Source organism: Anas platyrhynchos, chromosome 13, assembly GCF_047663525.1.
Source record: "Anas platyrhynchos isolate ZD024472 breed Pekin duck chromosome 13, IASCAAS_PekinDuck_T2T, whole genome shotgun sequence".
Lineage (NCBI taxonomy): Eukaryota > Metazoa > Chordata > Aves > Anseriformes > Anatidae > Anas > Anas platyrhynchos.
Genome location: NC_092599.1, coordinates 9,914,102 through 9,937,906, shown reverse-complemented (window position 1 = coordinate 9,937,906; position 23,805 = coordinate 9,914,102). Strand labels below are relative to the sequence as shown.

Sequence of the window (23,805 nt, the reverse complement as noted above, 5' to 3'; positions counted from 1 at the left end):
GCAGGCCAGTGACATGAAGCAGAGAAATCCACCTGAGAAGCAGGTACAGGGCGTGACAGAGGACAACATGCAAAGGACAGCAAGCAGGGAGGCACAGGTTTGGCACAGCCATGGACAACTCACCCATGGCCAGTTCGAGAGCCCAGAACTGGGCAGAACTGCTTGTAGGGATAATGGAGAGAATAAATCACATCAAATGTATATAAACTGCAATGTAACCTGGAGCTGTGGGCCCACAGGGAAAGAGCAAAGGTGCAAAAGTGTGTTAGCAAACAGAAACAACCCCAAGTGCATCCTGACGTGAGGAAAAAATCAGTATGAACATCACATCCCTCCCAGCAGATAACACACACGTACAACAATTTCAGCTGCATTATTATTCCTTTTTTTTTGTAACAAGGATATTGGGACTAATAATGATCAGACACAATCTAAATTACACCACATATAAAAGCCAAAATGTTTTAACAAAACGTACTTCCCCTTCACCCATAAAGATGATCCTGCGCAAAACAGCGATCACATAGGGGGCAGAGCAATGGCAGGCGTGAGGAGCCCCTTCATGCCCTTTCCCCAGCTCTCCCCCAAGATGATCCACCACCAGCTCCTCATGATGCTGAGAGGAGGCTGTTCCTTTTCCAATAGGTCAGTGACTCATCATGTTAACTCACTTCCCTCCACTACAAATCAATCAGCTCCTGAAATTGGATTATTCTGGGTGATTGGGGTTTTAACATCTCTCTTGCAGGGAAAGCAGCCCCCAGGGGTCCCTGCCAGTGCTGGGTCACCACCTCGGGCCTGGAGGACAGACGTGCTCTTAGTGGGAAGCAGCCACCTCCTGGGAAGAGGACATCTTTCCACATAGGAGCTTGTGACATTGAGCAAATCTTTATGTCCGTCTCTGTCTGCAGAGAAATGGGCACAGCAGAGCTGCACAGCCCAGTACATGTGCCCGGCCATAATACAATCCAACAAATCACCTCCGTTCTCTTACTTACCTGCATAAATGGGTTCTCCTGCTCCTTCCCAAGTTGTTCTTCTGTTGATTTAATTTGCCTGAGGTTTGATGAGTCCAAGGCCGGGCCACCCCTCTGTACACGTTGCCTCACGCACAGCTAATGGTGACTTCGGGCCTACTTCGGGCCTGTGGGAAGCAACGCTGCCCTGCAGCCACCTCACCACAGATCCAGGTCCACACCAACACTCCTGCACACATCTGTATGCACAGAAAGTTCCTCTGCTGTTTTAAAATACGGCCGAGGCCACCACAGCGTTGCTTTGTCAGCAGCTCTCCCTCACACCCTGCTGAAAACATCCTCCCTTCCACACGGGGTAGGATCAAGGCAGGCCTGTCAAGGGGACACCTGAGCCCAAGGGGTGTCCCCACAGGACAATTCCATGTTTCTCTCTTTGAGCTGAAGGCTGGATTCCTGCAGGGAGCTCACAGCACAGGGCGACAAGAGACAAAACCACCCCTCTGCTGCCCCTCTGCACCCCACAGAGGCCCAGCACCAGCGCCACAGCCCACAGTTAAACATCACGGTGGGATTTCGCAGAAGGGAAGAGAGGCACAGAAAAAACAGCACCTGGAGGACCAAATGCTCACTAGGGTGGCCAGCAGCAAGGCAAGGAAGTGTGGTCAGGAATCTGCACCCTGCTGGGAAGCCCCTGGCAGCAGTCAGGGAAGCAGACAGGCAGCAGAGGACGGCGCTCCCTGGCCCAGAGCCACCTTTTCTCTTAATTATTTAGCTGCAGAAACTGGATCACATTCATCACAGCATTGCCTGTCACCAAATTACTCCTGGGCAGCCCTAAAGCACAGGGGCTGACAGGGACAGGGCAGTTGGAGCAGCACAGGGTTCACAGAGTTGGAGGCACAAGGGCACTGTGCTGCCTGCGCCCAGGCAAGGGGACATCACAGCCAGCAAGCCTTACCTGGCCCCAGGCCCTGGAGACCAGCGGTCACAGCCTGGTTTGATGAGTTTTGCTTCCCAGCCCCTAGCCCACTCATTAAGAAGCCCCCCCGTGAGCACAGTGACAGTAAAGGACTACAAGAACACAAAGAATGTGCTAAAAAAAAAAGCCAATTACAGTGGCTATCCCAAATAGATCAACCCAGAAACCATCTCCATGCACAACCAAACACCCTAGGCAGCCAGCAGCAAGAGGGAAGCAAGATAAATACAATTTATACTGCAAGAAAGACTGATCGGCTTTGCACTAGGTTTGAAGCACAGTCTCCAGTGGCTGGGCAAGCAGCATGAGTGGCAGGATGAGTCCTGAGGCTCCTCAGAGGCACTGGCCTGACAGTGCAGCGAGACTCATATGGCCCAAGCAGCATCTCTCCTGCATCAGATGGAGATAAGATACCTGGGATGTTTGCAGCAAAACCACTACTGTGCAGGAAACTTTGCACCCACTCAAACAGAGTTTGAGTACTGCAGCTATGCTCTGCAACAGATTTGTAATACTGTGCCAAAATTGATGTTTTCTACATCATTTTGGACATTTTTCCAAGTATTTGCACAGCTTCCGTAACTCCAAGCATAAAGATACTAAGCAGAGAAACAAAAATTCCCTCCTACCTGAGAAATCAAGCAGTAACTCTGTTCCAGGCCACGTGCTCTGCAGAGAGCAAAGCCAACCTTGGGACCAGAGCCCTGCAGCCCAGTCCCCAGCCAAATCTGTTGAGGACCACAGCAGCTATTTAATGCAACGACAAGTCCGGATGGGATGTAAAGGACACGGTAAGTAGGAGCATGGCCACAGCATCGACACCTCATACCATGAGACTGGCAGCCTGGCTGGACTTGGCTTTCCAAGGCACCAGGATGCAGCACACCAGCCTCCAACCCCACGGGGGGACGCAGAGCAAAGAGGTTATTTTCTGACGCCTCCCAACCCACCAAAAAGAAGTCTCCAGAACCTCTGGCTTCTGCGTGAATGAAGAGTTTTAGCCTTCTCATTAGCCAAAAGCTGTCTGGAAGTGTTAAATAAATAAATAACTTGGTGTTCTAGCCTGTTCTTCTCATTCACTGTTCAGCAACTGGTACTGATCTCTGCATTGCAGAGTTAAAGCTGCTCCTGACTTGCTGCTAAACAGCTCTGCCACTGGTCTTCTGCTCATTTTTCCTGGAACTGAGCATTAAGATTTGTTGCTCTCCACTCCCCATTCCCTCTAATCAAATGAGGAAAACTTCCTTCATTTTCTTTTTTTTTTTTAAAAGGAAAAAAACTCATGCACTTCCCAAGGGAGAAGAGGACTGAGAGCACTGCAGTGCTGCTCCCAGCTTCACACAGATCTACCTGCCCGCTCATCACGAGGAAGGGAGGTTCACAAGTTTTAGTATTTTCTTTTCTTGGGAGATGACCATGCCTCATGACCTCAGGTGAAAATAAGCAGAAGAACATTTAATCTAGATATGAAAAAGATACTGTTCAGGATTAGCACACAGCACCAAGGCAAGCTGCTACAAATATTTAGCTAAGTTTGCCCCACTCTGACAGCCCCAAATTTCTTTGAATCCCTAGTAGCCAAAAGCAGTTGATCTGGGCAAGCTGTTTTCATAAGTCAGCCCCACACCTGGAAAAGGCACAGAAGGGTCTGAATCCACAGCATTAAAGCACATTGGTACCAAGAGAGAAGAGAGCAACTCAGCATCACTGATTTCTGTGAAACTGTCTCACTGCCTGATGTTTGCATTACCTTATTTTTCTGTTTATTTCTTCCCATTTTGTCTGTTGCTAAAGCTTCAAGACCTCTGCTACAAGGGGGTGGAAGTGATGAGCACTCCCCAAGTCTAAGCACTGATCCTGGGGTGACTGCTCCCATCACCAAAGTGGGACCACATGCAAGACACAGGCACCCTGTGCTGCACTCTGTATGATCCCCTAAAATTTGCTCTACCAACAGATTATTTTTATTTTTTAAATGGAAGACAGGAGTCATAAAAAATTCCAAGGCCAACGTCAGCCTCATCCCACAGGGCCCAGTCCCAAGCTTGACGCCATCCTCACATCATATAGCAGCTCCCCTTCTGGGCTGCGTGAAGCCACACTCAGGTGGCAGCCAGGAGCTTTATTTCTCTGCACAGATGAAGAGAAGTGTCACCAAGATAACTAGCACCGTCACACCTGCACCTGTAATCCAAATAAATATTCACAATAGCCTCCAACTCTGGCAACAATGCAGCAGCCAAGGTTAATACAATTGCCAAAATGAAAGCTCTGTGATGCCTTGTTCGCAGTGCAAATAAAGTTGTTAAACATAAAACACGCATTACTTCACAGACCAACATTCAACAACCTGAAGAGTTTAGAACTGCATTTATTTTGCAGCTTCAGCAAGAGATTTCTGCATGTCAGATGGGAACAGTTTAACTGGCAGGGTCACTGACACCCCTCCTTAAACACACAGATAAGACATGGACCTAACCACATCCTGATGCACAGCGTTTCCTTGATCTCAGACAGCAAGTGGTAGCCCCTTCTCCTTAAATCCAGAGTGGTCTCCAGGCAAAATACCTGAAGCTGTCAGAGGAAAGCGTGTTTGAATGAGTTAATTTCCCAGAGGAAGGCTGCAATGCCAGCACTCAATGGAATCAGCAAATTTTGCTGGAGCCCAAAAAAACAATTCCGCCTCAAAAGTGGAAGCCAGTAATTACTAGGTGCCAAGTTCATCTAACATTAATGAGGGGGGAATGTTGGTAGCAGGGAAATCACCATAATTCTATAATTTATTTGTTTGGGTTATTTTATTTGAATTTCTGCATCTTCCAAACGCAAATAAATATATGGGAGAAAAGAGGAAAGGTAATTCATGCCCTTGAATGGAAACAGGATAAAAAGCAAAGCAAATCACCTGCCTCCTAGATGTGCCATACAGCTCCTTTTAACTTGAGCAATCTTCACCTCAGCACGACTCAAGAGCATCAGGGGAACCTCTGGGCCAGCAGCTGCAAGCAGCTCAAGCTGGGAACGGTTTCAAACACCAGGGCCACTTCCTGGGAAAGGCCCATGTGCTTTTCCACTAAGCTTGGCATGAGCCCACAGCAACACCAACAGGCCTGGAGAACAACAGGCATGGCCTGAGTCCAGGCAGACCTGGCAACTCCTCTCAGTCTGCGATGCTCCTGGCTCCCCCGAGTCACGGCTTCCATCAAGGGCTTCAGTTTCCTGAAAGGTTCCCCCACACCTCCCCTTCCAAAGGGAGAAGGTGCCAAACCTCTGCAGCTGATGCACTTGCTCAGCACTGAGCATCACCACTCAACGCTGCTAATAAAGCGACCCCTTTGCAAGGAGCCCGATGGAGCGTAATGGCTTAAGGGACTGAGCAGGAGGCACGATGCCCCTACAGCTGAACTCTGCAAGCAGATTCGCATTCAAGTTGTAAGATCTAGCAGACCACTTAAAAATAAAACAAGCACACAAAAAAAATAATCTGTCTTTAACCAAATTCCAACGGGGCTTTGAAATCGTTCTGTAAAACCCCAGCGGCTTCATCCCTACTCAGTTGTGCAGGACTTTTCAGTCAGAGCTGGGTTTTACAACTGCTGAAGTGCAGGATCAAAAGCAGCAGCGTGAATTCAGCACAGCGCGACGGTGCGACAGCCGGCGAGGAGGGAGCAGGCAAGCACAGCGCTCGGGTGCATTGCTCCCTCACTTGACGGGCACCAAATCCACATCAACATATTAATGAACGAAAAAGACCCCATCAAAGTCTAGCAGGATTTGCTCTGGCTGTCCCATCAGTTTGATGAATGAACGTTATCCCTTAAGCATTACCACCGCAGCAGCCTTCAAGCAATCCTAATTCCCCACCATACTTCACTCGAGGGTCAGAACCTCTCTTCTTACATTTTATTTAAAAGCAGTGGCCTGGATAATTAGTATTACCAAAAAACAGCAGTCCATAAATTCCCTGGCAGCGTGTGTGCAGGTCCTCGTTTCTGACAGAGCTCGGATGCACGGTAAAAGCATCACAGGCAGGAACATGTTCATACATCGCATTCAGCACAGACCTAACAGCCCTTCAGCTGCACAACAGTCAAATTGCACGCTAAGTGACAGCCACGGAGCTGGATTTCTTCACTGAAAATTAAGTGCCTGCACAATAGATCATGTTATTGTAGGTTTGGACAAAAGGACTCCGCAGGGCTAGGTATTAAAGCTGAACAGACTCCACCTGGCACTGAAAGATGGTTCTAAGACAACTTGATAAATTCAGAAACTCCTTTCTGAATGACTGAGTTACTTCTGATGTGGCAAGCACAAGAGCAAACACCTCATTTTAAGCAGCGGAGCATTCCGACTGATTTCAAATTACACACACCACAGTCTGCAAGATCAAAACGTTCATGGATAAGTGAACAAAAGACGATTCACATGATTTTTACTGATAGTCTGCTTTAGTTATTCTACACATTACATGTGCATCTCGAGCACCACGGAGCCGTGTGAAAGATCACCTCATTTTCTGCTAATCGTGCAGAAATGCACAATTTCTATCTTCATCTTTTTGGGACGTTTCTCCTTATGCCTGTGATTAAATAAAAATCTAAAAAAATAAACCCCTCTCCAGTGATAATCAGTTTCACAGCCATGGAGCTAAACATCCCGGTACACTGCTCCGAGGACAGAGCACAAATCTGATGTTTAGAGCCCAGCTGTTATAAACCTCCCGGAGACAGATCGCTGTGATATTTTTACCTTCCCGTTATAAAAAATTAAACAGCTCTGCCAAAACCATGAAATATCACCCCCCTCCTAAATTTTCCCCGGGGGCCCCCTCCTGCCAAACTGCACCCGCAGCGAGATGAGGCAGGTGAAAGAGAGAAATCTCTCGGCCCTTTTCACTCCGCCGCCTTCACCCCACAAATCAGCCCGCGCCGCCCAGGATCTCCCCTTCCCCACGCACCACGGGACACCTCTGCCCGTGGTGCCACGGCTGCACAGCAGCACGGTGCCCCTATATGCTCCTACAGCTGTTTCCAAGGTAACCAGCACAGAGCCATATACAAGGGAAAGGAGAAAACAGCAGCCATGCAGCCCTGCAATATTCCCACTTTTCGGAGCAGGTCGGAGTTGCCGCTTTGCCTGCCTCCCTCCCAGCTGCCCTATATGATTCATGCAGGGGGTGGGTAACTCACTTCAGGTTTTGTAATCCCAGTACATCAGTCTTTCTTCAGGAAATATATATATATTTTTACAGGGTAAGGCATCATATTGGGGTTTTTAAGGTGCAAGTCAAATTTTCCGGTTCTACTGCAGAAAGCCATCTGGGGGAGGCCAGAAAATTATATCAACAACCTAAATTTACACCCAAATCCCGTTTACCCCCCTGGTCAAAGTAGAAAAGTGCCTCAGGTTTAGCAGAGGGTGCCTGCCCACCTCCAAGCCCTGTGTTACAGGAGGCTATGCACCTAGGTAGCGCCCACATCCCTCAGCTAGGAGGGCCATCTCTCTGCAGCTTCCTCGCCCACTCAGATATGCCAAAATCCCCACAGATTTTCCCACCTGCCCACATTCGTGCGCTCTCCCACAGCAGAAGTTAGCCTTTGCTAGCGAAAGCCTGGGAGCAGCAAGGATACGGTTCACATCTCGCGGTCCTCACAAAGAGGAGAGCAGCAGAAGGGGAAAAGCCAGGATGGGGAGGGCCCTGGCACAGCCAGCAAGTCACCTCAAGAAGAAAAGACAGCTGTCAAGGAGCAAAAACCAGCACCAGATCCAGCTGCAGGGCTCTGTGAAGGCAGAGCTGCCTGGCTGTGTGCTCTGACCTCTGCTCCCATACCCAACAACAACCCCATGGTTACAGAGCCCAACAGAATCAGCCCCCTGAGCTGCGAGTAACAGGGCTGTGACCGAGACAGGCTGGAGAGAACACATTTTCCATCAAGAATTTCCAAGCCATTAACATTGATTTCTTTTTTCTTCCCCAACATTAATCAGAAGAGTAGCACATCCCATGCACACCCCTCATCTGATGAGGAACACAGATGTGTTAAAGAGCACAGCATTTCTGTACCCTGCTCAGGAGTCACCCTTTTTCCCCATGGAAAGGAAGTTTTAAGGCAAAACACGCATAAGAAAATCACCGTGGGTGGTGTTTTTAAATGGCAATCATCCTCCAGCACAGCTCACGTACATCTCGCATTTTCCTATGTGACTTACCATGGCTGACCTTTTGGATACCAACTGTGATTAATGAAGCTTCCAACCCAGCACTGAATGGCTGCAAATTGCAAGAGATGCTCAGCGCATTAACATTCAGTACCCAAAACGTACCACTCTCCTCATCACAGATGTGCTCCCACTGAACACCAGGACGTTTGCTCTGGGAGTTTACGTGCTGCAGCCCTCAGAGAAAACGGACACATCAATAGGACAGAGAACACGCGTGGGGAGAAGCAAGCTCCCAGCTTAAATGCTGGAAACAAAATTAACCACGGCTGCATAGGCACCGAGATGCCAATAAGGCAGATGTAAATTGCTTTGGAGAAGGAGAAATTCTGACTTCCAGTTTGTCGTAGACTGTTTGGATGTTGGTTTGGGAAATCTAAGCCCAGATGGAACCCTGCAGAGATGTCCTGGTGCTGTTAAATACAACACAATGAAAAACTGTCTCGAGAGCCCAGTTAAAGCCCATCCTGTGCCTGCTAACACGGTGCTACAAGAGCATTACTGAGTAACTTCTCTGTTACCCCAGCTGAGCTGCGTTCTGCAATACGAGCACGGGACTGGTTGCCTTGGGGAGAGAGGAAAGAAGTTCCCTGCAAACTCGGCACATCCTTTAGCAGACACACACCTCCTCCCCTACACAAGATTTACTCCTCCAGAAAAAAAACGTGCTTAACTAAGCAGGAACGTGCAAGACAAACTGCTTGAACCACCCAGAGAAATAAATGCAATGCCACCGGGAAAAGCGCCCAATAATCCCCTGAAGGGATGCGAGGTGGAGACCAGTACACCAGGCACAGACTTGCTGCAGTGCTGGGATGAGGTCAGAGTGAGGGAGGATGAGGAGGAAATACTTTACGTAGACCCAGCACATACACATGGAGTCCCACGGAAAGTAACACGGTGAACCCCACTCGGATGGGCAGCCAGGGCTCTCTGCCCTAAGTGTTCTTTAGGGCCCCCAAAGCCATCCGTGGTCCAGCAGTGCAGGAGCATCCCCCTCAGCTGCAGCAGGGCAGCGTTACAAAGCACTGCACCACGCCAGGGCAGCACTCACACAGGCAGGTCTCGGCGTGGGGAACAGGATTGATTTTCCCTTACACAAGACAACACCTCCGATTTCTGGCAGCGCTGCCTCTTGGTGGGTGGAAGCCGTGGTCCCAGAGGGGCCAAACATCAGAAATAAATGGTGCTCTCCCAAGCAGCGGCATCAGAAACACGGAGCAGCTGAAGGACTGAGTCCTGGCGCCTCGCAAGGCACCTAGCAGCATGATTTCTCTCCTCACTTACTAACCAACAGGACCAGAGAATTCCCTGATTTGTGCATTACTCACACCAAATGGTGCAACGGGCTGCTGCTTCTGATATTTGGTAAGCCTGCTTGCCACAGCAGGCAGCCAGGGAAAGGATGCGAAGGAAAAAACTCAACTCGCTGTTAACCACTTGCAGAAAAGCAGCTGAGGTCAAAAAACCCGAGGTTAATAAATCCCCCCTTGCTTCTGCCCACAGCAGCTCAGCTCCTGCACCTGAGCCTTATGAGCGCACAACATCGGGGCACTTCATTCCCCAGGATAAACTTTCCCCACCGCTCCCACCCTGCCCACCTCCAAAGCCCGGAGCCGGTGCGCCAGGCTCCCTGACGCTGTGCCACCTCGTGGATGCCTTCTCCCGACTTCCAGGAGCTCGGGTCCAGCGTTAATTTAACATCACGCTCCTGAGCACGTAAACAAAATCATCCCCGCTCCCTGCGAGCGACAGCAAGCAGCACAATAGGAGCTGCTCCCGCATCGCATCCTCGGCGCGGCTGGCGAGCCCTTCCAGCCCCATTTTGGAGCCGGGGGCTGGGGAGAGGTGCCGGCTGCAGGCAGGAGCAGCAGCAGCTTTAGGAAGTTGGAGCTCCCAGCCCTCCGAGCACCCACCGGGGACGGGGCAGCCGGGTCCCCATCCTGCAGGTGGTGGGAGCAAGCCCAAGGTCTCAACCCCCCCCCCCAATCTCCGGGATGGAAGGACACCTTGGTGCGGCGAAGTTTAACGGCGATAAAAACACCCCCTCCGAAATAATAATTAAAAAAAAAGGATAACGGGGAGAAGCGCAGACGAGAGCATCCCCATCCATCCTCCTCCCCCCGGCCGCTCTCACCGTCCTCTTGCATCCGCTGCAGGCACAGGGCGAGGCTCTTCCTCCAGCCCGGCATGGCGCTGGGGCAGCGCTGCCGCCCCCCGGGGCACCGGGCACGGCTTGGGGGGGGGCTGATAAACCCGGGGGGGGGGGCAGCGGGAGCGGCGCTGCCGAGCGCCGCCGGGTCCCGGCGCTTTATGGCCGGGCGGGGCGTGCGGCGGGGCTCGGGTCCGCCTCCCCTGTGCCCGCCCCAAGGCTGGGGGCGGGGAGGTGACCCCCCCTTTAGCCCCCCCACCCCTTTCTTATCCCCTTTACATCCCCCCCAAGGATTGGTAACGGGTCCTGAGGGGGATGCCCGGGGGAGGCGTCTCCACCTCCTGCAGCTGCCCCGGTACAGGTGCGCCCGGGGGGGGTCCCCCCGGTTTGTGCCGAACTTGGGGCTCCCGCAAGCGAAGTTGCCCAGAGGCCGGGCTGCCGCCCTACGGCTTCGTCATGGCTGCTTACAAGTCCGAGGGGGGGGCACTGAGAAGCATCTCTGGCATTTCGTAATATTCCAGAGGTTTCGGTGCCGGTAGGCGAGCACAAAGGAGATGTTTATTGCATGTGCCAGGGGAGCCGGGGCTTTAATTTCCTGGGGGCAACATATCTCTGCGATGACTAGCAGCTTTTTTTTTTTGTTCTTCATCAGGCCTTTTGTTATCTGGCTGGTAGGTCTCACTCCGCATCTCTGCCTCCCTTTGTGATAACATTATGTGCAGCGTCTGCTCTAACCCGAAACATTCGGGACCAAGTTCTCCCTGGGACAGCATGAGCTAATGCCCGTGTCAGAAGGCTGCCGACGTGGACCAGACGCAGCCACTGCAACACCAAAGAAATACGTCCATCCAGACGCATCCGTATAGACTTCAGCTTCATTTCAGAGCAGCATTTCTATCCATACCTGAAGGAAAAGCTGTTGTCACAGGCTAACCCAGGGATGGGGCACATGCCAAGCTGAGTGGCACGAGGCTGGAGACCCCTACAGTGCCTGCAGAAAGCCCCAGTGCTTCACCCCAAAGGTGCTACGGGGAGAGCCTGCTTGAAACGACCTCCATCCTGCAGCTCTGTTTGTCCTACAAGCAAACCAGCTTCAACAGAAAGGAGCTGGAAACAGGCACCTACCAAAGTCACTGACTTCAGGGGGCTCTGAGGAGATGAGGATCCTAACTGAGGTATTTGAGTTAAATACCTATAGTTAGACCAGCTGAGCATTTTCTATTCCTCCCCTCCCAGGTGCTTGAGAAGCAATATAAGAGCTGGACTGGAGAGGATCTGTTTTGAAGTTACTGTCAGTACTGTTCTCCCTGCGGGGTCAGGCTCAGATAACCATAACCCCATGAGGACAGCCCTCTTCCTTAAGCATAAGAGTTCCCAGTGCTGCAGACAGCAGTGCGCAATGGCTGAGTGCTGCTCGAGAGGTTCCCATCACAGCAGAGCAAAACCATACAAGCTCCTGCATTCCATATTTCTTACCAGGGCATTACCCATCAGTTTAAAGGACAGCAATTGGAGTGATGGCACCTGAAGGCTTATTCCTGCCAGCTGGCGCAATCACTTCTGAGAGATTTCCTGAGGAGCATCAGCAGCAGGAGCAGATAGCTCAGACTCTGCCTGTCTCCTACCAGCAGCACAGAAACAAGAAATCACATGAAAATTTACAGAAACAAAAGCATCTTCGCCCACAGTTGCCATTAGAGTAGAAAACTAAGTAGGGATTGGCTTCCCATTCAGCTGGAACTTCTTAAAAAGCTCCTTTTGTTAGATTAAATATGACACTTCCCTGCACCTTGCTCCTCGGGGGAGAACACAGCCCCCTGCAAGTGGATTGCAAACGTACCTGGGGTACCTTTGGGACAAGCAACAGCTCACAGCTCTATGGCTGGATCCAAGCAGGGCACATCACACGAACTAACAGAAAGTCTGTGACACTTTTTCAAAATATTCCAGCTGACACCAAAAGTCAGAAGACTGTTAGAGAAGAGGGAGGAGACAGCAGTTGTTCACAGCTAAAACCCAGCACAAGTGCTGCTGAGACGTCTGCCTGACTCAGCCCCCACAGGCCCACCACCTGCCCCTTCTGGGCCTGAGTTTCCTCAGCTGTAAGTTGTAATTGCTTGATGATATTCAGATTCTGTGTGTTAGAAAAGCATTCCCGGAAAAGTGAACGTTATTGATCTAACATTGCTCTCAGTAAAAGTAATGAGAGTCTGAGGAAAACATGGTATGTGAAGGGGCTTTTAAATGTAAGGTCAAATTGATACTTTTTGTGCCTAAAAACTCATCTGTTTTTACCATTTACACTGGTTGGTCTCATAAAAAACTCCCTCCCTTAATCTCTTTAGACCATCATGGTACAACGGTACTACTTTTAGAGAATATTTTAGTGCCACAGAAATAATTAAACCTAAAAACAGCAAGCACAGTGCTAGCTGAAAATATAGCCCAGGGCTTTTAACAATTGAATTTGTCACATACGTTTTTGTAGAAAGACCCCGAGTTGGTATGGTGAGATTCTCTAAAGCACTCAACATTAGCCTAACTTCAGTACCCAAATGGGAAATTGTGCTGGAGAAACAAAAACAAAGCTAAAAATATTGGTGATGCGTTCATAAGCACAGCCAATATCAAATATGCTATTTGGAGGGGAGGTCCTTCGGAAGGGTGTCATGCAGGGGTATTTTGAGCTGCAGAAAATCTGTAGGAAACCTCAGAAGTGCCTGAGCAAAGGCTCAGGTCTGTCACCAAACACACAAACCAGGCTTTTCAAAGCAGCTGGATCTGCCACCACTGTGTCACACACTGTATGCACAGGGTGCTGAGCAGGCAGCAGTACCACACATTGGGTGAAAGGAGGCTCCCAAGCATGAGATAAATCCTGTTTTCCTCCAAGTTTTTTTTGCATCCATCTTGTCCTTAATCTGTACTTCTTCAGATTTCTCCAGCAAATTCTCCCATCACGTGGTCCCTCATGTTGGAGGCCACTCACTTCATTACCCCACAAGGAGAATAAGCTGACTGCATGCAACCAGGAAAATGAGTAAAATAAGACAGCTTTCACTACAAAACCCACAACAAGTGATTTACAGTGTCCCCTTTTACCATTTCCAAGTTAAGGAGGAGCTGCCACTTGGGAGGCCCCTAGAAGTGGTGCTGCTGTCCTTCCATCATTTCCAGAAGTGCCACTAGTGAGGGGCTTCCCCCAAGGCCACCCTGTTTCACCACTGACCCAGAGGCATCACAAAGCCCCCTGGGGGAACAGAAAGGACACTTGAAGCATCTCTGGGATCAGCTGTTGCAAGCCCACCTGCGCAAGCTGGTGGCTCTGCCTCCTGTACTGACTTAATGCTATTGCCTGGCAGCATTCAATATTAAGATCAAGCTAGAAATTACTTTGACCTCTGTAATCCGGCACAGAGGAAATCTATTTAGATATCTAAACTAATCTTCTCCTTTCTTTCTCCACCTCTTCTGCACTTAATTTATTAAGATACATTTTCTTTCTCTACCAAGGTCAGGCTTCGAATGCCGATGCAGTGCACCCTGTATCCTTGCAGCTGGGGGTGGGACAGGCAGGGGACCGTGGACAGCCTATTTCCATCCCACTGTGACAGGTAAGCAGCACAGCTACTCTAACTAAGAGCCAGTCTCTATTTCCACCTCCCAAGAACATGGAATGGGACGGGGGATACAAGGCATAAATGTCTGTCACAACACAGCGCTGGGAGGAGTTCATTTCCCTGATGACTGCTACAACACTCACCTGCACGCAGCAGTTCTGTAACCCACGGGCAGCAGCAAACGGTATCAAGATCACGGAATTTAGAAATAATCCAGTCATGCTAGAAGGTTAAAGGCAGTTTTAAAATGGATTATCTTCATTTTGCTATCACCACCAGAGGCTGATCAATATCAAATTCACCTATTAATCCCACTTGGTTCTGTTATGCCTTCAACATAAGCAGTGCGAGCAGTTTATTCAGCTTGAAGTCTGCTTCTCGTTGAGGAGGTACACCTTCATACTACAGACTGCTGCAGAAGTGCTCATGTCCAACTAGGTTTTGAAGGCTGGAAGTAATCTGTCATTTCAATTTTTCTAGGCAATACTCATCCCTCTGAAAGGCTAAATATCTCTTAGAGAAGCAGATAACATCTTTAGATTCCATTGACACGAGAATTGATCCCTTTTATGAGCACCAGAGCACAGCAGTGACTGTCTCCTCATGTTCCTACACTCAGCAGTGCTCCTGTCCCAGAGGTGTGCTTGGAGATCAGCTCTGACGCTGGATCCTCACCTCCTTCCTTGGAAGTTACAGCATAAGCACAAAGGGGCTCAGACCAGTCCCTCACCTCCTTCCATAGGCACCTCTTTTCCGCAAGAGGCCTGCAAAGAAAGCATTCAGGAGGCTTGGAAGCAGTGGGGCTGCCTGCCAGCAGCACCCCCGGCGGTGTGAGGTGCCTCAGCCTGGCTCTGCTCCTCCTGTGGCACCAGCAGGGCCCTCCCTCTGGGGCTGCGGCCTGTCTATGCTGACCTGATGCTGATGCCAAAGCTTCGGGCCTTGCCTCCCTCTGAGCGTTTTTTAGATGCTGTTTAGAGCAAATCACAAACACCAGACACCTTTTGTGCCAAGAACACTAGGACTGGATGCCCACATCGTGTTCCCAACCTAATGTTGCTGCTGAGGCCCTGTGTGGAGGCTCTCCATGTGTACCTCCCAGAGACATGAAAGCAGGGAGGGGTGTGAGGGCCGTGTGGCACACAGAGCTCCCCTGCAGCAGCTGCACGTTGACTTCCCGGCTGCTGAAGCAGGTTTCAGAAACCCAATACACCGAGGTGACCGTGTGTGTTGTGTGTTATTCTCTGTAGCTTCCAACTCCAAGCAGTTTGGCACAGGGCCTGAAGTGCTAGCAGCTGATACAGTTACTTAACGCTATTAATATTTGCTCACAGCTGGACAGCGTGAGAGACAACAGCCATTTGGTCCTATCCTGTGTGAAAACCTCCTTGGGATGGCCAGCTGACAGCTTTGTCTGGGTTACAGTGAAGACATTGTGTGATCTGGACTGCTGTTGAGGAAGATCAGAGAGTTAAAAGCAAGCCTGAACTCAGTCACAGCGGGCTAAGAGCCACTGAAGATGGTGTTGCTGAAAACATGTTCTTTCTCCTTTCAAAACTGCCTTTAGATTTTCCTCTTTCCCTTTTTTGCTTCTATTAGTTTCTCCCTTGCATGCACCATCATTCCCCCTAGACACACATACACTCAGTGCTGCACACCACACAGCATCACTAATAAATCACCCATTTGCACCACATCCAGATGCTCACCTTCATGGAGTCACATAATCCTCTCAAGCTAGAGCCGTGCTTATCACCATTTACCATCACAGAAATCCCCATATCATCCCACCACCGTACAAAGGTTTTCATTCCAGACATTTGCTTAGCAGCAAGTTCACAATTTGCCTCTGGCTACATAAAGTTTCATCTCTGCTCCTCACTGCAGAGGTGCCTCAGAGAGGCTTTACAAATCATTTCAGCACGAAAGTTATCAATCATGGGGTAGCCAGCCCTGCCCCACTGAGCACCCCAGGTATCAGGGACCTCAGCTGGGGAAAGCTTTCAGTTAGGACACACTTAGTGTCTTAACACCCACAGAAGTACTACGTAGCAGATATACTTCTGTGCCATCTACTAAGCAGGACTTGCCCAGAACTTGATTTATAATTACACTGGAAGTGAAGGGAGGACAAGAACAACTGGGCCATTGCTCAGCACAGCCAAACTCAGGGCAGCAGCTGGCAGATTTGACTTCGACTTGTTTGGTCCTGCACCATCCAGACCCCACTAATTAGGAGCTGTGCTAAATGAGTTTGAGGTGAGCTGTAGTTGTGCATCAGTGGCAGGTGTTTCTGGATGTGAGAACAGGCTTGGCCCCAGCTTTCATTCCTCTTACAATCTCATGCTCCTTCCTGAGTCTTCCTTAAATCAGAGCTGGCGTTAAGCACTCACCTATCCCACCAGAAACCACTCCAAGCTACTGCAGTTGATACTAAGCAAGGAAACACCATCCATCCATCTGTCAATAAGGAACATCCACATTTGCATCTCACAAAGACTACTTTCAATATTGCCACTAGATAAAATTCAATGTTCCTTTTTTTTTTTTTCTTGTCATTGAACAGAAATATTTAGAAAAGTGAAGAGGATGCAGAAAGCAATGCTACAGCTCCATTAATGTATGTTAAGAGTCTTTATATGACTGTTTTGCTTCCTCCTCCTCCTCATTGTGAGCCAGCTCTGGCTATCAGTAACACATTAATGACTGCAATCCATTTTAGAGCAGGAAAGGAGGCAGGACAGTTGTAAATCATTGTGACTGGCTGTTAATCTTAGTGGAAATACTCCATATTTCTGGGTACATTCAAAGGGAATGGAAAAAGACAATAATGTCCCTTTTTGTGTTTTGCCATAAATTTACAGGAAACAAAGCATCTATTAACTATTCTGGCTGATCGCGTCAGGTTTAGGTCAGGCTGACAGCTGGATTTGATAATCTCGAAGGTCTTTTCCAACCTACATGACTCCGTGATTCTATGATCTCTCCCACGCTACTTACCAAGGAAACAAGTACTTTGGGCACAAGAAAAAGCAAAGCCCCCTTCACCTCCAGGCAGCGTAGGCTCCCTCCTCTGGTGTTTTATGAAATACTGAAATATACGCTTTGTATGGCTCCCTGGTATAGCTGAGGAGTTGCTTGGCACTTGTCAAGGCTTTAATAGAGCAATCATTGGACTTATGCCTGATGTAGTTATTCATTTTGAAATATTATTCTCATTCTACTTGTCTATATTTGACTAATGGCAACAGTGCCACACACATTTCCATGCCCTCTATGTACAGAAACTCAGTATTTCTTTTCTCAATTATTTCTAAAATAACATCTATAATCACTGAGCTCTCTTTTGTGACACATATAGCAACACTTCAGTGCCTTCTGGGCTTCTATTTTAGGTAACCTTTGTATCAGGAGGGGTGTGTATGTGTGCGCGCACGCCTCAGTGCCCCTCCAAAGGGAACAGCCCTTTTGGAGAATTTCTTACCTACATGCTTTTATCCCCAGCAAGGCCACTGCCAGCTCTGTATTTGACAGGGTGGTCAAATGCTGCTCTGCTCAGGCTCCTTACCATACAAGCACTTGTCCAACTTTTATTTCAGAGCTGGCTAAAGCAGAAGCCAAAACTTGAGTCCCGCTAACCCACAGGGAATTGGAACTGACAACCTGAAATCCAAGGTCAGCCCCTCTTGCAGGTCTGGGTTCTCCCCTTGGCCTGTTCCTCACACTACTTTTCATGTATGAGACTGGAAGGATGGGGAGAGGAAGCCAATTTATCCCTCAAATGCTGGCGAGATGACAGGGAACCGCAGGGGGGAGATGATTATTTACGTAAGGTAACCTCTGCTAAGTGCTGATAGCACCGCGGAGATGAGCTACGTGGCTGTAACAACAGTCTCCTACTGCCATCTACTGTGTTGAGACATCCAGCTAGCAGCACAAGGGACTCACCTCTGTGACATTGCTGTGCCATTCACAGCTGTCCCTTTCTTCCCTAGACAAAGACCTCTTTTCCTGCCCTTTGAGTGTCTCCTCAAACTTGTGTGATGCTAAACTACTTTGAGCAGACAGACAACATGCCTCTTCCACCTCATGATTTGGGGCTAACTCAGGGGATGACTGATGGCGAAAACACACTTTATTTTCAACAGATTTATCTTCAATAAAAAGGAATCCAAACTAGAATGGATCGAGGTTTTTAGCCACAGTTGAAAAAAAGTCCTACAATTTTAGGATATCTAACAGCAGCTTTTCACCATGAGGATATCAGAGAAGGAATACTTAAAAAGAAAAAAAAAATGCTTTGTTTGTATAAATAAAAAACTCACAGCTGTCACTTAGCCATCTAGGCAGACATATGGTGGATGACTGCTAGGTAACCAACACACATATGCTAGGGAAACTCCATACCCAATTATGCTGATTTAACTCTCTCCAAAGCATCAAGGTAAGAGTGATCATATGCCAGAGAAGTATATGATCGTATGTCCAAAATATGTTGATTTGATCATTCCTGTGCATCAGGAAATCACACGCAGCGCCAGTCTGCTCAGTTTTGCCAGCCCATCTCCAGCTCAGTGTCAAGAGCTAGACCCTCCATGCCCACAAAGGAGGCAGAAGGGGAGTCTCCATGTCTGCATCTCAAAGTGCAATTCGAGGATCATCAATAATAAACAGGACAAAGATTTGCTTTCTACTCATTTTAAAACAGGCACATGCTTTGGCTTTTCTAGCCTGAGAAGACAAATGAGAAACCTCAGGCTAGTTTTCTGTGGTTTTAAGGAAAAAAACATGCTGCTTTGCTCTGAGCTGAAATCTTACTCGTTACTCACTTCAATGACACCATTCAGTATGTGTTTAAAAAGCACCAACAGCAATTCAATGATATTGTGCTAGGACTAGTAAATATCAGTTATCCCCCCCTCCTCCAAAATAGTCTAACAATGTGCTACAGGACCCAGGTTCCTGCCACCATGTCAGGAAACCTGAATTTGCTGCCGTGAGCCTGCTGGTTTAAAATAACTCAACTCAAACCGTGCCTATAAACAGAATCATTTCACAGGCAGTGAGGGTGATATAAACATGGCTCACATCATCACCCTGACACGAAATGAACATAAATAACAAGGTTTCAGCTCAAAGCTAGAAAGCAGCCTCTTCAGAAAGTCACAGTTGTAATGAGCATCTGCCCATTTACCTGACACAATCAATAGCCCAGTGATTTCTTTAAAAGCAGAAAAACAAAGCATGAAGTGGGTACGTAAGCTTCAAGGTTCCCGACTATTATGCTCTGATAGCTGCCTTTTAATAGACATGTAACTTTATCACTGTAAAAGGATGGATTTGCTAGGCCAGGTTCAGAGTAAAAGCACAGCTGTACACAGAGCAAGCATGAAGTCACCACCAGCATCCTCATGTAGATGGGAACAGTGCTTTCACAGGGCAGATTTCAAGGAGAAAACACACTTTCAGGGAGAAAAAAAATACATTGTGGTTTTGTCGTTTTAAATAACTTGTCAAATGTTTTTAGGTAGATCCTGAGGCTGTGTAGAAAAAGGATCATTGAGCCCAATCCCTTCCCATGAGGATTCATTCCCAGATCACAGCCTCCCCTTCACTGCCACATTCCCCTCTTGCCTTACCTCCATCCTGCATTCTCTGCAGACAAAGAGCAAGGCTCTTCCTCCAGCCCGGCATCCCAGACCGAGAGAGAAAGAAACAAGCTCGCAGCCTCTCCAAAATGATCACAGATATGCAGCTGCAAGGGAAAACCCAGCTTCTTTATAGGGCTACACCTTGACAGAGAGGCAAGTTCGTCTGTGCTTGCAAAGAGAGGAAAACTTCGCTTCATGTGAAAGCCTGATTGGGAACCATCCAGGCTGCATCTTGCTGCAGGGATGGAGCCACTTCACATGTCCACGGCAGAAGAAACAGATGGTGAGAGAGGAGCGGACAGATGAATGGGTACATCTCAAGGAGCTGAGCAATTGCTTAAAGGGCAAGTTTGTCTTTTATGCCAGCTGCACAGAAACTACAGACATCAAAATATTCATAACGCAGTGTATTCCAGTAGGTTTGGTTTCTTTTCCAGGGGATGGAGGTATCCATCCTGCCAACTCCTAATGCAACTGATTAGCCAAACACTTTTCTTAGGAAATTCCTTGTTTCTTACATTTCCAGTTCAGAAAATGTAAGCATTTATATCTCTTGGTACAGGAAATACTGAGAAACATGTTTACCTTTGGAGCTAGTACTCAAATGTGTTATTACACACATTTTCAAAACTTGCTAAGATGCATATAAAAATTGTGGTCATCAGTAACAGTTTTCTAAATTAATTTCAGTTTCTATAACTATGTCCCTCCTACAGATTCTGCACTAAAATGGCATTGTGCCTATTTCTAATCTAAATTGTTGCATGCTCTTAAGGAATCCCTACTTTCTGTCTATATTTGAGAAAAATTACAATTTATACCCACGTAGAGCAAAACAGACACTCCCCTTCTCATAACACTTGAAAAGAGAAGGAAGGAAGATGCTGTTGATGTTAGACGTGATTGAGTGCATTATAAAACTGTACATAAAATAACAGTTCCCTTAGAATAGGAAAATGCTACTTTAGATCTCATTTCAATTTAGCATTAACAAGTCAGATTTGTCTTCTGTGCCCATTTTGTAGCTTGCAAGTAAAAATAAGCTAGCACAAAAATAGGCTGGCATTGCAGCTTGTGACCCAAGAGGCAAAGAACTGGAGAGCAACACGCTTACCAGGAAGATGTTAGAGACACTGTTATGCACCATTTCTGGCTTTGACTTTCTACCCAGGATCACACACACACACAAAATAAAAATAAAAATAAAGTATTTAATCAAAGGATTAAAATCCTTCTCCTAACCTGCACAGCTAATGACTTACCAAGTTATTTGAATATTAATAAAGATCTCAAAAAAAATAATAATAAAAAATACCCATATTGCCCATCTAGACTTTGACCAGGAAGGTAGTTTTCTTGTGGTTTGTGGTTTTTTTTTTTTTGGTTCCCTCCCAGCCCCTGTTTTGCTGCACTAATTCAACATTTTTGTAAATGCAATGCTAAAATACAAAAAAAAAAAAAAAAAGAATACAAAAATCTAGGTTGTACTTCAGGTCTCTTTAGACAGAGCTCAGTAAAAGAAAAAAAGATGTGCTGTGACTTCATCTTGGGAAGAGAGGCAGTCTTTGCTGCGAAGGAAGGAAGCACTTGGGATCCCTCATGTTACGGGAATTAGTTTACAAATAGCTTTGCTTATGCCACGATCACTTCTGGTCTCACAAACTAAGTCTTTACCAAATTCAAACTGTATATTCTTGGTTGGCTAGAGAATTAAACTATGATGAGAAAAAAAAACTTACCCTATTTTAAGAAGGTGTTTGTTGACATAGTGCACGTTCCATCATACGATAACTTCTGAGATGAAGAGCCTGGGGGAGGAAAAAAAAAAAAAGGATTTCTTCATCTCAGAGAAACACTGTTAAGTGCCTTATGTCAAGTGGCTATGAAAGTATGTGAGGACGCAGTGCCCTAGCAGCAAGGCTTATCTCACAAATATCCAGCTGTTATTTGTCCAGAGTTCTATTTCATCTTAAGTAAAATGGGTTTTATCCTACCCCGGAGCTTTGATGTTCTTAGTATCTATGATAAGAGAAAGTCTCAGAACAGCAAATCTGCCAAACATCAATATCATTTGGTTTTGGGCTCCTATTTTGTCCAGTTTTGGACTAAGGGAGACGTAGGTAAAGTCCACATCCAAGCTTTCAACTGATTCATTTAGAGTTCATGCAACATCTCTCACTAATCTTACAAGATGCTGAAATGCCACTGTTTCATACAAAATCCCCTTAGAACAGACTACTGTCATCCCCCGTCTTTCTCAAAAGTAATAAACAAGCTTTTCTGTTGATGCAGCTTTGTGGAAGTAAGCACAATTAGGCCTCATGCTAAAATGAGCAGCATACTAATGAGAAGCACTGAATCAATTATTCCCCAGGAATTCAAGGCTATCAGCAGTCTTAGATCAGACATGGCATTTTTTTATAGCTTTCACAGACTCCCAACAAGAAAAAAGCATCACACAGCTACTCTGAATCTGTATTATACACCCAAAAATACATTCCCCATCCCCGCCTTCCTCACCTCATTTCTTTAATTTAAGCTGATTTTGCTTCACAACTTGGAAGTGCTCTTATTCCAGCTCCTCCTCTCTCATTTGCATTTTATTAATGCCTATGGGCTGGATTAGAGAAAATATCCCCACAACAGCCTTCCACAGGTTAGAGTAGTATGTGTGAAAACTTGTCAGTTCTTAGCAAATACAGACTGCTGGACTGATGTTGACAAAGGGCTTTGAAAGCAACCCATCGGGACACACATTGAGCTGAGCTGTGTGCCTGGGGCAGTAGGGCAGCACACGGAGAGGCTGTGCCTTTCTTCCTGCCCCCAGGTCTTGTGGATTGAGATTGTTAATTGTGATTGCTAATTGAGAAAGAATGAGAGCTAAAGATTCTCACTTCCAGTGTAGCAGCTTGGATAGATGCAGCATTTGAATCATCTTCCCTTTCAGTCAGAAAATATAAAGAAGTGCTGAAGTACCCACACAGCTGCATAGTATTACATTCCTAAAACTGGTCATTTAGGGTTCCCATCCTACAGCCTCCACTACTAAGCTTAGGAAGTAGTCATTACATTCAACAAGCCAAGTTTACAGGAGATCAAGATTTCTTGACATGTTTTTACATCTGCTGTTACAAGGAGCGATACAGGACCAAGCCTGACTATCAGCTCTTCAGGAACACTTCATGTTATGAGAATCAAGATAAAAATCCTCTTGAATTGCTCCTTGAAGTGCTCTACACCTACAACATAAGCAACCCAGAGGGGTGAGCAAGTGAGTCCTACCACTACAACAGAGTATGAGCAACATGGAGAAGAATCAGTGTACTTCAGGGGGGAATGTGCCCTCACACATACACCACCACCTCCCCTCCCAGATAAAAGTTGGGAATTGTTAGGGCAGAAGCAGCTCTGTGTTGGGCTTGGGCTGTTTTTTGTTTTGTCACTAGGTGATGTTTGAACAGGCCACTTAACATATGATTTGTTGAAGTGAGATTTAATTAGAACAGCACAGATGTTTTTGTTCCTTTGTCCTACTTTTCAGTAATGCTCGTGTCTCTTCTTCCACTGCAAATTAAAACAGCAAACCTTATGGCTCTATCATGACCTACACTTTTTCATATCTGCTGTCTCCCATTGTTTTTGAAAAAGCCAGAAGGAGGTCAGCTTCTCCAAGGCCACAAATCGCTTTTTTTCCAACTGCACCCTTACTGCTCCCCATACAGGTGTAACTTACATAGCTACTGAGCATCTACGTCAGTAATTTGCAATTCTGTGTCTATAAACTATACAAACATGGGCCTGCTCCAGTGTCATAAAGACAAAAGCAACACATCCCCAAAAATCAAAAGAACCGCACCTGACACTTCTATCAGCTGTCACACCGTGAAGTAACAACATCGGAGCACCTTATATTTTTTCTATTTTACTAAAGACAAGTGAAAGGCAGCTTCCTCTTGTAACTTCGGATAATCATGATCTTCTGAATCACTCTGAATTAAAACATATCAGCCAGCCCTTTTGCCTTCACGGAGAGGAGAAAACATTCAATAGGAGTAGAGGGAATGGCCTCACGTTGCACCGGGGGAGGTTCAGGTTGGAAATAAGGAGACATTTCTTCTCAGAAAGAGCAGTCAGGCGTTGGGATGGGTTGCCCAGGGAGGTGGTGGCGTCCCTGTCCCTGGTGGTGGTTGAGGAAAGGCTGGACGTG

At 47.3% G+C, this 23,805-nt stretch overlaps 1 protein-coding gene and 1 long non-coding RNA gene across 6 annotated transcripts in view; one reads left to right on the top strand and one right to left on the bottom strand.

Annotated features, from left to right (window-relative positions):
* The window catches only part of GRIP2 (glutamate receptor interacting protein 2), a 245,994-nt gene extending 226,338 nt beyond the window's left edge, over positions 1-19,656 (bottom strand). For 2 of the 5 annotated variants that reach the window (XM_038185845.2, XM_072044107.1), the window contains exon 1: positions 19,587-19,656. In XM_038185845.2, the coding sequence (XP_038041773.2) occupies positions 19,587-19,641 (55 nt within the window). In that variant the 5' untranslated portion in view covers positions 19,642-19,656. Of the gene's footprint in view, positions 1-10,315; positions 10,506-19,586 lie in introns of those variants that run through there. The other 3 variants (XM_038185846.2, XM_038185844.2, XM_072044108.1) reach the window with 2 other exon arrangements.
* LOC106019099 (uncharacterized) lies at positions 10,474-12,892 on the top strand. Its single transcript, XR_001193662.4, has 2 exons — positions 10,474-10,691; positions 10,983-12,892. It is a non-coding gene; the product is annotated as an uncharacterized lncRNA (long non-coding RNA).
* Positions 19,657-23,805: the final 4,149 nt, after the last annotated feature.